A 16,920-nucleotide genomic window follows, 5' to 3' on the forward strand; every position below is an offset into this window, starting at 1 on the left:
GAATATATTTGTGCAATTATCAAAAGTGGGACCTGGATGATTAGTGGAGGCAATAATCTTTAAGATCCTCTAAGTTTTTAACAATATTCATAATTACAAAATTTAGGAAGTAACTTTTAAATACAATGTAAAGATAAATACAATGTAACTACACTGGATGGTTAAATCACACAAGACATTGGAATGATTTTTCAATCTAGTGAGGACTGATTTTTAAAAGCCCTGCTTTATACTACCTATTGTTTGTCTCAGTTTAACTATCAAATGCAAAATATTTCTGTAATAAACCCAGTGATAAATAGGATATTTATGGTATCAGTAACAGCACTTGCCAAATGAAAGGGAAGACATTCCTTTTATATTAACACTATGTGTCACTTATCAGTAATAGCATTAAAGCAATTACCAATTATAAAAAATATTTCAGGATGAAGGATTTGCTTAAAGAGGAAGACAGAAAAGAAAATGAATGGCCCTTATAGTATAATTTATTGCATGATTTCCTTCTCTTTTATCATGAAGTAGATCAGGATTTTAAGTTCTACTTTTCCTTTTATCTTCAAAAAGACTTTTCAGCATATATACTTGAATGGCTGATACTACCACCATGACTCCCAAATTAACCATTGACCAAAAATTTACTCTGTCAAAGTTGCTTTCTTGTATATTTCGATCACGAGCTTCAAATGCTCTTAGCATGGTCTGGATATGGCCACTTTTGCTTAACCTGGCCTTGATGCTGTTGATGGATTCCTGGTAATAAATAAAGCAATTCCACAATGAAGAGTTAGTTTTCAGTCAGTTAAAACATACTTCAATGTTCTGATTATTTTCACATCCAAACACACACCGAAGAGTAAGTTTTTCAGGGCAGATAGATGGGGGAGTGCTTCACAATTAAATGAGGAGATATTTGCTCATTACAAAAGAGATACCCCACAGGGAATGCTTTAAATAACAACTCCCCCAAGGTATTTAAGTACATATTTAAAGAGAATTATTTGACAAAGGCTGTATGGGTGAAGAAAAAAGAGGTAGTGAGATGGAAACATAATTCGCTGCTGCTAATTGAATATCATTCCGAAATACAGGAAATAGTTTTGTAGCAACAGTGGTAAGCCAATGAGAAAGCTATTTAATTACATAATTTTCAAGTTATGGACAACTCTTTAGGAACTCACTTGTTATATTGTGTGAGCTCTGTCATAGAAACACTTCCATCAGTTTTAGACTGGTGCACACTGGAGCATAGCAACATACTTGCTCTCAAAAGGGACAGGTTGAAAAAATATATCCTTTGGAATGTATATCTTTTTTTATTTTTATTTTTTTACTTTTTTTTAAATTTTAAACCCTTAACTTCTGTGTATTGACTTATAGGTGGAAGAGTGGTAAGGGTAGGCAATGGGGGTCAAGTGACTTGCCCAGGGTCACACAGCTGGGAAGTGTCTGAGGCCGGATTTGAACCTAGGAACTCCCATCTCTAGGCTTGGCTCTCAATCCACTGAGCTACCCAGCTGCCCCTGGAATGTATATCTTTTAAACAGCATATTTCATGAGACTGCCAAAGAACACATTTAAACAACTTTGTAAAATATATTTCTGGGAAAATTATTTTTGAAAGTATAACACATAGTCATTGAGATGCCATAGACACATACCAGTGCATGAAGGTTACAAAGCACTATGAAAATGCAGGGTAAATGAAGTACTTAAGGAAAAAGGATTAGGTGGTTACAGGTCACAGTTTTTCCTAAATGGTGGGGGTTCCTTAAGTATTTAAGATGCTTTATACAAGATTTTTTTCTTTAAACCCTTGTACTTCGGTGGATTGTCTCATAGGTGGAAGAGTGGTAAGGGTGGGCAATGGGGGTCAAGTAACTTGCCCAGGGTCACACAGCTGGGAAGTGGCTGAGGCCGGGTTTGAACCTAGGACCTCCCGTCTCTAGGCCTGACTCTCACTCCACTGAGCTACCCAGCTGCCCTCATACAAGATTTTTAATGTTTGGCTAATTTTAAAAAATTAAGCATAATGTTTGCATGCAACAATAGGTGAATTCTACTGAAAAATATTCCTGGTAGAAATATAACTGGATTCAGATCTTCAAGTAAAATGGAGCAATTAAGTTTATGATCCTATTCATCCCATTAGATCACCAAAATGATGCACTAATTATGTTGTATAAGTCATAACATGGGGGAGAATGATCTCTGAAATAGATGTATTTCCCTTGAACTATATAATTTTCAAAGTACATTTATATCAGAATTTTAGGAAGCAAGAAAATGGTAACTATATTTGGTAGAATGTTTCCAAAAAATGTATGGAGTGATGCTCCAATGATTTGACTGGCTGGCATTTGAATTTTCAGTAAGGGAACACATTTGAGAGGGGGGAAAAATTACTGAAAAATCAAGGCATCTATCAAAGCAAATCAAAGATTTTAATTTACTACATAAGCCAGTATATAAATAAATTATGTTTATTATAATATCCTTGTCTAATATATATTAATAATTAGGATTTTTCAATAAGTCAATTTAATTGCTTTGGGTCTCATCTATGAGAGTTTGATTCGGTTTTCTTTTCAACTCTGCAATTTTATGATTGCAATCTACAGAGTGAAATACTTAGAGGGGCAATTTAACTCAAGTATGAAGATAAGTATTATATGTTGGCATTTAAGAATCAGAATGATGGAAATAAGGTTGGCCAACAATATAACATGTTGCAGTTGTGAATGGGCTAAACACACACACAAACACATGCACACCTATTTTATTACTGTTATTTAGTTGTGTCCAACTCTTCATGACCCAATTTGGAGTTTTCTTGGCAAAGATACTAGAGTGGTTTTCCATTTCCTTCTCCAGCTCATTTTACAGAGGAAACTGAGACAGAGTTAAATGACTTCTCCAGGATCATATAGCTAGAAAGTCTAAGGTCAGATTTGAATTCAGAAAGATGAGTCTTCTGACTATATATATATAGGCTCTGCATTCTATTCACTGCACTATCTAGTTGCCTCCCCACCCAACCATATACATATATGTAAAGATGTATATACATATATATATACATATATATTTGTATATACATGCAAATATATACACACAATATTTAATAAAGTAATTGCAATCATTTAGTATTCTAGCTTGATCTGTATCTTACTGAATATAACTTTAATAATCAAATGTTTACATATGATAGTAAAATTAATCTTGCAATTCTAATGCTAAAGGATATCACATAACTGTGTCCTTTCTGCAAAACTAAAGTACTATGCATAGTTAAATTAAAAATGATCTTCATGTTTAGAAATTAGTAAAATTCATTGTGACTTCTCTATGTAGAGGACTCTATGTAGAGTCCTGGACTTATTGGGAACCTGAGTTAAAGGTCTAGTTCAAAAATTTCTTAGCTGTGTGGTCATGCTATAAATATGCTGTTATACTTACTAGAATGTCTTCCAGTTTCATATCCAACATATCTGTGCCTGTCACATATTTCTTCCAGTCTTCTTGTTCTTGTTCCTGTTCACCCATATTGTCTAGGATCAATTCAAAGAAAATCACCTTCTCTGAAATGGTGCTGAAGGTATTGTCAAAGCAGAACATGTAGTCCCCAGCTTCTGTCTCCACACTGCATAAAAACACATCCCAGCTAGATTCTTATCATAGATTGATGCTATATTATAACAAGAAGACACATAAATAATAGTAACGTATGTAACTGGAGTTAACAGTAACTGGAGAAACAACTTTAAATGATTCATGGTATGTAATTGATAATAATGTAATGATGATGCTTTGTAAAGGTGAGTCACCAGGGGCCTGGGAGCCAGTAGCTAAACTAGCAGGAAATTTTGGATTTAGTTGATAATGGAGATCAGCAACCTCAGCTGAGGTGCCCAGTGAATCTCCACTGCCAACTGTAGGCTCCTTTAAGGTGTTGAGTGGGTGGCCCCTCCCTGCTGAAGTAACTGCCTTCCTATTGGGTAAGAGCAGAACCCAGCAGGAAATGGGACTTTACTTCCTGGCTACAATGGAGGTTTAGCTTCCACTTCACAGTAACCTCAATTCCTCAATTCCTCAATATTCCCTCCTCTCCTTAATTCCCTCAGCCTTGGTGAAGTTGAAAGAATCACAGGGACTCACAGATTTAGACTAAGGGATTTATTTAAACTGGAAAGGGGAAACTAAGGTAAGAGGGTTTAAGGCAGGGGTCGGCAACCTTTTTGGCCATGAGAGCCATAAACGCCACATTTTTTAAAATGTAATTTCGTGAGAGCCGTACAGTGCTCACAGTGCTGCTCCTGTAACAGCACCTGAAAAAAAATTGACTTTATGGCTCCTGCAGAAAGAGTCAGATATGGCTCGAGAGCCATACGTTGCAGACCCCTGGTTTAAGGTCTTCTTAAGCTGTTGCTAGGGGCAACTTTCAAGTGTTGGCAATGGACCTGGAAGGCCTGGTCAGGCTGAGGGAACCAACCCTCAGCCAGAAATAATTAGAGTCTGGCTTGATATTATTTGTTCTACGAGCTAGACAGATGATGATGTTAAGTTGTTCTAGAGGTGTCCCTAAATCACTAGGCTACACTAAACTAAATCCTGCCCACGTTCCACAACCTACCTCCCTTCAATCCCTCCCGGGGCTCCCAAGGGGAAGATCAGGGGTAGCTGGGTATCTGGGTGAGGTCAAGGAAATCAGAACCCCAAGGTTAGGTTTGCAGGGCTTTATATAGTTACAGCCCAACTGTCAGTTGGCACCTGGGATGGCACCTGCCAGGCCAGAGTTCCATTCGGCTGACAGGATTGCCTAGGGTAATATTGCAAATGCAAGAAATCTTACATTACAGGTCTCAATACTGAAAAACAAGAAAAATATGTTTAAATAAAGATTAATCCAGAACTGGTTACCATTTTTTCCTGTGAATTTTGAGAAATATCAGTTAGCACATGATAAAGACAGTAATTTTTCTTAATTCAATCTTTTTTGGAGGAAAAAAGGTAAAAACCCAAAAGTTGCTTTAAAAGCACACAATATTTCTGTGACCTTTGTTGCTGTGCGATTTTGAATGATTTCTATTCAGTCAATCTGAATGTGAATAAGCTACTAATTTATAGAACCACCTGAGTCAGCAATTGGTGATACTTTACACCAAAAATGATTAGCCTTTTTTTGTATAATGGAAGCCCTTTATGATGTCTGGTGAAGCCTATGTATTCTTTTTTTCAAAATAATACTTTTAAATGAGTAAAATACATAGGATTTCAAAAGGAAACCCATTATTCTGAAATACAGTTTTAAAAATTAAAAAGTTCACAGACACCCAGATTAAGAATGCTGCCTTCTTTTTTTAAAAATAATTTGCCCCCAATTACATGTAAAGATTTTTAACATTCATTTTTTGAAAGTTTTGAGTTCCAAATTCTTGTCATTCTCACTTATACCCTGCGACTCTTCCCCTCTTCCTGAAATGGTAAGCAATCTGATCCAGATTTTACATGTGCAATCATGTAAAATATTTTTCCATATTAGTCATTTTTGAAAGAGACCTCAAAAAAAAAAAGATAGAGTGAAATAGAGTATGTTTCAGACTGCATTCTGACTCAGTTATTTCTTGGAGGGCAAATGGTATTTACCATCATGAGTCCCTAGATCATTGCATTCTGAGAATATCTAGGCCATTCATAGTTGTTCATCAAAAAATGTTGCTGTCACTATGTAAAATGCTCTTCTGGTTCTATTCATTTCACTTTGTATCAGTTTGTGTCTTTCTAGATTTTTCCAAAAAGAGAATCCCTTCTTTATAGGATGTCCATACATACTTTCTTAGGACTCTATACAATGAGGAAATTAGAGTTAGGAAGATTCTTAGAGCTTACCTAACCTAACCCCCTCATTTTACAGTTGAGGAAACTGAAGTCCAGAGAATCAATGGTTCCCCTCATTTCACTCCATATACATCAGTTCGTGTAGATCTCTCCAGTTCTTATAGAAATCCATCGATTCATCATTCCTTATAGTACAATAGTATTCTGTCACCATCGTATGCCACAATTTGTTCAGCCATTCCCCAATTGAGGGACACCCCTCATTTTCCAATTTTTTGCCACCACAAAAAAGTGCAGCTATAAATATTTTTGTACAAATAGGTCCATCTCCATTTTTTTGGTCTCTTTGGGGGTACAAACCCAGTATTGGCATTGCTGGATCCAAGCTTATGCAATCTTTTAAAGTCTTTGAATTTAGAGAGGGAAAAAAAGATTATTGTTTAGTTTTGCTAGCCTTTAACTAAAATTTATCATTTCTTTCAATTGTTTAAAAACAGCATTCTGAGTAAATGATAGGCTTCACCAGACTGCCAAAGGCATCTGTGATACAAAAAGACAAATTTCTGGTGTAAAAGTATCACCACTATTAGAAAAACAATTTATGCCAAATGCCAATCTATGATAAGGATATATTTAGTAACTAGTCACATTTGGAATGAATTGACTAGAAGTCACTTAAAATAGCATAAAAATCTAGTCTATAGCAAAGAAGGTTAGGGGTGTGTGTGTATTATAAGGAGGATATTAGAAAATTAAATCTTGTTATATTAGTTTAGAGATAAGAAGTTGAGAAAATTGCTTGAGAAAGAATTGGAGTTTGAAGCAGATATGAGACTGTGTCATTTTCAAATGGTGGCAGTGTAACGTTTTTCTCTAACAGTTACTCTCTCTGGGAATGGCAAGTTGGTCTCTGGCAGTTGGCAATCATGCACAGAGATTCTCTGGTGGTGACTTCTTTTCTCTCTCTCACTATCTGAGGTAGAAGGAAAAGAAGGAAAGATCTGAAGAATCTTAGTGTTTTCTTTTTCCAACTTGGGAAACACTATTGACTATCTATTACTGTTTTATAGATTGTTTTAACTCTGAGAAGACCAAAGAAAACCCTGGTCTTTGGTTTGGACTCTGAGTCTGCTAAGGTTCAGAGTCCCAACTTGGTTCTTGTTGAGACTCAGCCAGCTTAGCCTTTGTTATTTTTATAATGTGGGGGTGAAGTTAAGAATTATAAGGATAATAGTGTTAGTTTATTTAGAATAGTAAAAATTTGGGTTAGTCAGATCAGGAAGGATCAGAGTAGCTTGTGGACACAAGAGAAGCAGTTCCTTGCGGAACCAGGGAGTTTTATTTGGGTGCAGTTAGAATTCCTTAGAGTCAGAAATCCTTTTTATCCTTATATATTTCAATAAATCTTTACTTTTACAGTATGTGTGTGTGTGCATGCATGCACTCACATGAAGGTCTAGGTGAATACTGCCCCTGTCACCTTGGATTCATAAATACATTGCTCTAGGACAAAAAGACCATACATCTAGAAGGAAATTCAGAGACCCCAAAGTATCTGGTCAAAGAAGCATACTAATTAAGGTTCAGAGAGGTTTAATACCAGGTTGGTCATAAGGTGAAGTAGGTTTTGTCCACAAGGGTCAGTAATCTATGCTGGTAGAGAGAAAGTCTACATCAAAGTTGTAGAAGTCTGAAACACTGAAATATCTGCCCAGAATACTTAATTTTTAAATTCATCTCCAATTTCGGCCCATTACAAATCTCTCTTAAATATAATTCTTCTTAAATACTTTTGTCAACACATCAAATTCACTCTGGTTAAAGACAGATCTTTTTGTCAACCTAAACCTTTTGTTTATATTCCCTCTTACTGTTTCAGAGCTCATCTGGCCATGTATTAATTTTCAAATCTTACTGTCCTGTTTCTGTCTGAAATAATCTGTATCTTTCCCTCAAATATTTAATACTTTTACTTATGATTATCACCATATTGTGACTATTGGCTTGACAGCCCAAACCTCTCCAATTATTTAAATTCACCTTTTCTGGGCCTTTTGTAGCCCTGAGTATATTGGCTGACCTTGAAGAATCCTTCTAATTCCAGTATTTTGTGATTTTTGTTCCCTCTTTCAGACTTCTAGTGTTCTCAATGTTCTTCTCAATGAATATCTCATTACTATTTTCTAAGATTGAATCCATACCTTAATCTTTTTTTAAATTTCCCAGTTATTACCTTTGTGCAAGTGTAATGAGGTATAATTATAAAGTAACAAAAGCTTTTAAAAATCCAAATGAGTACTGTCCCCTTCAATGGGGACCAATGGAAGTCTACTTGCTCTAATGATTCTATGATGGCTCAGAAAATTTTTTTAAATTGTCTCAGGACTTGTGGCATTCTTCTATACATGCTTTATACATGTGGTATGTTGTCATTCTTTAAAGGGACATTGGGCTTTTTAGAAATAACCAACTGTTGGGGAAGCTGGGTGGCTCAGTGGATTGAGAACCAGGCCTATATATGGGAGGCCCTGGGTTCAAATATGGCCTCTGTAGTGGGTAAATACAACAGTGGGGAGTAGTAGAGGGAGAAGGAGGAATGATAGGGTAAGTTGGTTAACTGACAGAGCACAAATAACACAAGGGAATCACACCCATTCCCACAAATAAAGGACAGAGCTTAAGAATGAGTGGTGACAGGAATGAGAGTGATAGTTGAGACAAAATGCCCCTCTAACTCTAGCCAGGGGTTAAACTACACAATAGTGGGTCCTTGTTGATTGTGGAGAAAGAAATAAACAGTAAGTTATATAAACTGTTTAATAAAGTTAAGGGAAGGAAGGTAGGAGAGGTTTTGATAAGGTTTTAATAAAGAGGGCACAGCCAACTGTCAGTTAGAATGGCTTGCTTCTCTCTGGCTCTAGCACAGACAGACAGTCTAGCTGGAACAGAATGGATGCTATGGGCTTTGGAGACAAGGGGATTTCTCACACCACAGGAGATACTGCTCCAAGCTGAATCCTTGATGTTATAGGTAGTAGAACAAATCCTTGGTCAGCTAGTAAATCCACAAACTAAGGTTAAAGGCACTCTGTAATTGGTCCACCCAATTACAGTGACTTGTCCTTCCCTCAGTCTAGGCACTTGCTTGATGTTCTCACCCAAGGTCTCCAAAGTTTCAGGATACAGACAGCTAACAGGATCTCAGCTGCCAAGCTCCTTACTTCAGCTCTTGGCAGTTCACCACTCAACCACCTTCTCCAGCTCCTGCTGCATTCTACACAGAATGCCCATGTCACTCAGCCAAGATCTTACCCCCTGATGCCTGTGCATTGCTACATATCTTTTTACCTATCTTTATATCCTACCTTATAAATTTGTCTATAATACCTCAGACACTTCCTAGCTATGCGACCATGGGCAAGTCACTTAAACCCCATTGCCTAGCTCTTACTACTCTTCTGTCTTGGAACCAATACACAGTACTGCTTCTAAGACAGAAGGTAAGGGTTAAAAAAATTAACCCATTGTTTATTTGGAATCATATCTGATACCATAGCATTTCAAGACTTGCAAAGAGCTTAATATATATTAGCTCATCTAATCTCCACAAAACCCTTTTTATTGTGAAGAAGGTGCTATTAGTAGTCCTCATTTTATAGAAAAGGAAACCCAATGCTGAGAAAGGGTAAGTGATTTGCCCAGGGTCACACAGCTGGTAAGTGTATAGGGAAGTATATGAGGAAGGATTCAAATTCAAATCTTTCTGACCCTGTGTCATCTAGCTGCCTAACTACTGAAAAGGGTAGGGGTCCAATTGAATAACACTGTTTCTGCTTAAAATACAAAACCCTCCTATAACATGTAACAATAAAATAAGATAAAGACTGATTTCTCTGCATCTCAAGCTGACTTTGGGTATAATGACAATGAAAGGCTATATGAATAAATCATCTCTGTGTAAGTTGCATCTTTTGTATATGTAATCTGTCTAAAGGAAAATCAGCTTATCAAGTGGATTGAATCACCATTCACTGTTACTATCTTGCTTATCTAATCGCCAACCTAGACAGCTTACTTACCTATGAACACCATCTGATTTTCTTTGTTCAAAAACGAGGGTTTTACCTTCTGGAGACATAAGGTGGAAATCAATGTCTAATCCTGCTCCATCTAAAACCTGTGATGCAAAAATAAGAAAAAGAAAAAACTCATTTAAAATGCTGAGAAAAAGTTTTTATAAAGTAATTTTTATATGGAGGCTAATTCATTTAATTCAAGTTCTTCATAATCTCCGGGAATATTCATGTCCCAACCTCGGGAAAATTCTGGCCACTCTGCTGTTTCTGAAACTATCTTTCCCTTTTCTCGTTTTGTCAATAATTCATCCATTAATATGTCCATGTCAGTATAAGTGGGATCATACTGCTTTATTATCTTCTCGAATTTTCTTATAATTGTGATAGGTTCCTCTTCAAAGGAGAGGGTATGTTTCTTAAAACTATCGAGATCCATTTGGGTGAAGCTTTTCCTTTGACAGTAATCAGCTTTTTGTTATTCATCACCATGGGCACCTCTCACAGTGGTAACCTCCCCTTCCCCCCTACCTCCCAGTTTTCTAGCTCTGCTGTCTCCTGCTCAAGTTTTGTTTATACAGGTACCTGTTCTATATTGATGGTCATATTCAATTTCTTCCTCATCTCTTCAATCAATTTCCCTTGTCTATTTATGACCCCTTCCAGATATTGTATCTTCAAACCACATTCTTTATCCCTGATGTTTTAATTTTGATGATATGAACCAATTTAGGATGTAAATAACAGAAATCCTACAGAGGGACAGCACCAACATCCCCAGATATCTTAACAGAAACCAGTATAGGATGTCCAAAAATGATAAAGACAGCATCTTGTACAGAGGGTTGGGCAGAGGTATCCCCCCCGATATACCCTGGAAACATTTTGTTAACCATTTGGGTAAGATTTCCCATATTCAGATATTGTAATCTGAACCACATTGTTGTCAATATTTTAGTCACTGTAGACCCTGCTCCTGTGACAATTTGTGCTGGCAGTGGGAGAAACACTGCTCTTTGGAACTCTCCCTGGTGCTGAAGGGGAGCAGCACTTGAAAATTCTGGCAGCTGAGAACATTGTCTGTATCTTACTTTTGAAATATAAACAGTATTTTTCTTGTTGTTATTAGGTTCTTTTGTTCCCAAAATTGGCTCACCAAATGTAATAAGTGTTATTGACCCTTATTGGTATAAGTATTTCCAATACCTGTGTCCTGAGTGGACAGGCTGTTGTTTTGACTGTTGAGAAAAATGGCTTCTCTAAACAGTACCTCAAGAATTCTGGCTCAGGCCAGTTATATAAAAATATATTTATTGTAGGCATAAAATTTTTAGAGGAAAGGATAGTAAAAGGAAAACAGGTAGAAAGGTAATTCTTATATTATGTAGGTCCCTATGCTAATAAATCTTACTATAACCACCCAACAAATCTGGTCTGCAAAGACCTGCTTCTTCTTTGACAAAGTTGAAGCTATCTTCTCTTCCTATTTTATCTAAAAACCAAACCAAATCCTTATCTAACTATCTTAACCTTATAAACAAGCAAGAATAAGTCAGATTTCTTTTTCCTGCTGCTCCTCAGCTGTCAGAGATTTCACTGCCTTCTCTATTCAATAGGTCAGTCTTTACTGCCACCTATTAGGGAAGTCACAGGTACTGCCCCCAACAAACTCCTTCTCTTCTCTGGCTGAATAAGATGGGTTATTCTCAGGATGTAAATTCACCAAAATTTTCCAACCTTGCAGAGCCACTCTCTTTGGATCACCTCCCTTGTTCAGGTCAGCCCAAAGAGTGAGAGCAGTTAGATCAACTGCCTTTCTCAAAGCTCCCTGAGAAAGTTCTCTCCCATCAATCATCCCTAAGTCTCCATTCAGATTTAAAGAAATCTAACTTATTAATCTCTCTTATGTATCTATCAATAAATTATGCTACTGGGGCAGCTGGGTAGCTCAGTGGTTTGAGAGCCAGTCCTAGAGACAGGAGGTCCTACGTTCAAATCCTGCCTCAGATACTTCCCAGCTGTGTGAACCTGGACAAGTCACTTGACCCCCATTGCCTATCCTTACCACTCCTTCCACCTAAGAGCCAATACACAGGAAGTTAAGGGTTTAAAAAAAATAAATAAAATAAATTAAGCTACTTAACTCTATTTCCTAATGAACTATTAAATTAGTGAACATTTCTCTACAGCTCTGAATGGCATGAATTATGTAATTATTCCATGATTTCAAAATATGAATTATGGAAATATTCCATAACATAAATGAATCCAGTACAAAGGATGACTTGGAGAGTAGCAGAGAAGAGGAGTCAGAAATAGCAGTTGGAATTGATTGCAATAGTCCAGGCACATAGTAATGAGGCCTGTACAAGAGTGGTAGTCAAGGAAACAGAGGGGACAGATGTGAGGCTGTGGCAGTAGAATGGATAAGCCTTAGCAAGAGACTGGCCATGAGAGGTATGGAAAAATAAAGGCTAAATATAATAAAACCAAGGTTTTAAACAGGGCCATGAGGAGAAGGAACAGGTTTGGGAGAAACTCAAATAAATAGGATTCTGGGAATGTTAAGTTAGAGGTGCCAGTAGAGAATGTACTGTCTTGATGATGCCTTATAGAAAGGTAGGGATGTAGGTCTGAAGCAAAGTTAGGGCTAGAAATATAGATCTGAGAGTCAAAAGGAAGAATAATATATAGGGCCAAGATGGTGGCCAACTATTGAATAATATGCAATACCAATATTAAAGAATTAAGTAAATTAAAAAGTGGTCAACAAAGGAGAAAGGGGTGGTTTAAAAGGTGAGAGAGAACCATGATAGAATGTTGCTTCATAATCCAAGTGAGAAGAAAGAAGGTATTCAAGTATTCAATGCTATGAAGAAGTTATGGATGAAGACTAACAAAAATTGACTAGATTTAATGAAAGAAGGAACCACTAATAACCTCTGAAAGAACAGTCATTATGAGAGGTATGGTGAAAGCAGCTAATTTGTGAAGCTCTGATGCAGTGATTCCCAAAGTGGGCGCTACCGCCCCCTGGTGGGTGCTGCAGCGATCCAGGAAAGTGGTGATGGCCACAGATGCATTTATCTTTCCTATTAATTGCTATTAAAATTTAAAGAAAATTAATTTCCAGGGGGCTCTCAGTGATATTTTTTCTGGAAAGGGGGCGGTAGGCCAAAAAAGTTTGGGAACCACTGCTCTGATGAAAGGATGAGAGTAAACAATTGTTCACCCATCTAGTACATTATTGCTAGGTGAAACTTTCTAAAATGGCATTCTATCATGTTACTTCTTTGCTCAAAATGATTATCTACGAAGTGTCTTGATTTTTTTCTTTCAAATTAATCCAAATGGCTACACACATTTTATAACTAGATGACAATCTATTTTGCTAGCATTTATAATTTTTTTTAAAAAGTTGAGATGCCAAATAGAGCAACAGGATTCATTATTGGATTAGGCTGCTAGCCTAGGTTTCTTAAACAATCAGAAAGCAGGACTAGTATAACTCATATTCTACTTTTTAAAAAGCATTTTTTCTGGTAGTTCTACTATCAACTGACTTTTTTTTTTTTAAACCCTTATCTTGTGTCTTGGAGTCAATACTGTGTATTGGCTCCAAGGCAGAAGAGTGGTAAGGGTAGGCAATGGGGGTCAGGTGACTTGCCCAGGGTCACATAGCTGGTAAGTGTCTGAGGCCAGATTTGAACCTAGGACCTCCCGTCTCTAGGCCTGGCTCTCAATCCACTGAGCTACCCAGCTGCCCCCATCAACTGACTTTTTTTATGGTGTCCAATAAGCAAATTAAGAGTCATAACATGGCATATGGCAGCAGCTTTACTTAATACCAGTTGCCTCAAGTCTTATTTGAAAAATACACCACTATAAACAAACCCTGCAAACAAATGAAGGATTGGTCAGTATTCATTTGTTTTCTGATTTACACTTATAAGCAAATGTGACATGTGGCAAATGTACTTCAGTGTCTGTGAGAAGGAACAAGTCTTTTCCTTCCTATGGGTACTCACCAACTCAATTATAGTTTCATTTCCTATTTTTTCTGCTATGTGCAGATGTATAAGACTAAATCATGATTTACTTGTAAATTCTCCTGTAAGTTTTCCAGAAGAAATAAAAAAAATGGCTTTTGTAGTCTTGAAAAAATATTCTGATTATTCAGTTCCTATGCATTTTTCTCTTTATGTACAAGAGACTTTGGGGCTTGTCATTGAGAAAACACATAAAAGGCTCCCTCCCTCTCAGCTCCCTCAGGCTCCCTTCTCAAACCTGCAAGAACATATGCTCTACAGAAAGTCCCACCTCACTGTTCTGATTAGTGTTTGCTTTACTTCTCTGATTAGCTGCAGGCTGGGCCCCTTCAATGGCAAAGCCCTAGAAAATACATTTTCTTCTACCATTTCTTGGACCTAGGGCCTATCTTCCATCATGTTTATGTTTCAGGTATGTATCTGTCTAATTAAAGATTTCTAAGCTCAGTCACAGTCCTAACCCTGTGCTCACTCCCAGATAAAAGAGAGCCAGGTAACATGAGGAAGTTTGAAAGAGAACTGCTTAATCTAGCTTTGCTATTCCTAGAAGCTTTGGAGCAGTTTTGATTGGCTGCAGATGGGAGAGATGGAAAGTGGTAAGGGATTTTGAAATGCAAACTGTGCAAAGACTGTTTTAAGAAGTCATTCCTGGGAGCAGCTAGGTGGCTCAGTGAATAGAGTCAGACCTAGAGAAAAGAGGTTCTGGGTTGAAATCTGACATCAGAGACTTCCTAACTATGTGACCATAGGGCAAGTCACTTAACCCCAATTCCCAGTTCTTTCTGCTCTTCTGCCTTGAACCGATTCTTCAGAGCATGAATTCCAAGATGGAAGGTAAGGGTTTAAAAAAAAAAAAAAAGTCATTCCCAGAAGCCAATAGATGACTGGAACCTGAGTTAGCATCAGAATTATGAAAAGGACTGCAAAGAGCTGAAACTTCAGAGGTTCCCAAAGGTACAAAAAGCCAGAAAGCCTTCTAGTAATCTGGCTCCAGGAACTATGCTAAATTTGTGTTTCTACACAAAGCAGGCAAAAAAGAAAAGTAGGATGAAAGTGATTCTGAGAAAGTAATAGGGCATTTAAATCAGCAGCTAAAAGTTCTTAATCTGTTTTCCTGAGGCAATTTTGGATATAGCACTTATGATAAAGAGCCACCTACAGTTAAACAAAATTTATTCAATGCTTATACATTTCTGGTGATTCATGTTAGCATGAATAATAATGGCAGGAGAAACCTGGAAATTAGGTACTATAAAATCTTAGGAGTGAACTGAAAAAAGCACAGGAAGTGTTTTCATCATACCTTCCAAATGAAACTTGGACTTTTGAAGAGAAAGGATGATACAGAATGTTGATAGTTGGTTAAGAAGATGGCATTGGAATATGGAATTTGATTTTCTGAATCATGGCTTAAGATACCAGAAAAATAGACTCTTTGTTGGGGTTAGAGTGTATGTAATATGGACTGGGAAGAATATATTTGTTTAGACAGGATTGGATTAAGAAAGCTTTGAACTAAAAATTGAAAGGGAGATTGCATTAGCCCCAAACTGACAACTTTGAGGTAGAATTATAACCTCTATCTACTCATTCTTTCTCTAGTCTTGCATATTCTCTAGCCCAGCAAACAATCTCCTATACTAAATCCTGGGCTACCTAAGAGTAAATTAACTCCCATTCCCCTACTGCACATTCTTTCAATCTCAATCCCAACTACCTCTACCCCATTCCCTCCAATATACCACTCCCTCTCCTGGTCTCCTGTACTTCCTGAAAACTCCTGTTCTATAATAAACAAAGTTCCCTTAATTTTACATTCATTATCTCCTGATCCTTCCATCTTTTGGCCCTCACAAAGGCATATTTTGGAAATCTGAAGAATATTTTTTCTTACTAAAAGAATAACTCAAATACTTGCCTTGCCTTTGCTAGTAAATTCACTTCAGAAGGCAGAAGAAATAATTAGCAGAGCTGGTAATTAAGGCCAGCTTAGGAGTAGGAAGAATTGTTAAGTGAAAAAAAAGAGAAATGACTGATATATTTATAATTTGATGTCTACTCTAGATTTTAGACCATTTTTCAAAAGGTTCAAAGAAAAATAATATGAGCTATTGATCTAAGACTTTAGAAAGAACAGCTTAAGAATAAAATTTTGATGAGAAAACTGCAATTGAGCCTGAAGGATAAAGAGGAAGTAGCTTAAAGAGATTTATTTGATTATGGTCTTATCATTTAATTGAAATTTAAAATGAATACACACACACATACACACAACAGAGAGAAGTAGGTACATGTGGGTGAAGATCAGACCCTTTTCAATCAAACTTTCTATTGCCTTTATGATCAAATGGCAATCCTTCTGTTTATTTTATTTTTTTTCAAACATTAATATTCATTTTTAACATGGTTACATGATTCATGCTCCTCCTTTCCCCTTCGTCCCCCGCACTCCCCCCACCCATGGCTGATGAACATTTCTACTAGTTTTGTCATGTGTCATTGATCAAGACCTATTTCCAAATTGTTAGTAGTTGCATTGGTGTGGTAGTTTCAAGTCCACACCCTCAATCATGTCCACCCCAACCCATGCGTTCAAGCAGTTGTTTTTCTTATGTTTCCTCTCCTGCAGTTCTTCCTCTGAATGTAGGTAGCATTCTTTACCATAAATCCCTCAGAATTGTCCTGGGTCATTGTATTGCTACTGGTACAAGGGTCCATTACATTCAATTTTACTATAGTATATCAGTCTCTGTGTACAAAGTTCTTCTGGCTCTGCTCCTTTCGCTCTGCATCTGTTCCTGGAGGTCTCTCCAGTTCGCCTGGAACTCCTCCAGTTTATTATTCCTTTTAGCACAATAGTATTCCATCACCCGCATATACCACAGTTTGTTCAGCCATTCCCCAATTGAAGGACATACCCTCCTTTTCCAATTTGTTGCCACCACAAAAAGCGCAGCTAT

General features: G+C 37.1%; 1 protein-coding gene across 1 annotated transcript; it reads right to left on the minus strand.

The window, feature by feature from the left end:
• Window positions 1–476: 476 nt before the first annotated feature.
• Window positions 477–10,160, minus strand: TMED5 (transmembrane p24 trafficking protein 5). The gene is made up of 3 exons (XM_044671991.1): window positions 9,918–10,160; window positions 3,460–3,643; window positions 477–753 (listed from the first exon to the last, which is right to left on the minus strand). Exons 1-3 carry the CDS (start codon window positions 9,974–9,976, stop codon window positions 535–537), a joined length of 462 nt encoding a protein of 153 aa, XP_044527926.1. The 5' UTR covers window positions 9,977–10,160; the 3' UTR covers window positions 477–534.
• Window positions 10,161–16,920: the final 6,760 nt, after the last annotated feature.

Source organism: Gracilinanus agilis, chromosome 4 (assembly GCF_016433145.1).
Source record: "Gracilinanus agilis isolate LMUSP501 chromosome 4, AgileGrace, whole genome shotgun sequence".
In the NCBI taxonomy this organism is placed as follows: Eukaryota; Metazoa; Chordata; class Mammalia; order Didelphimorphia; family Didelphidae; genus Gracilinanus; species Gracilinanus agilis.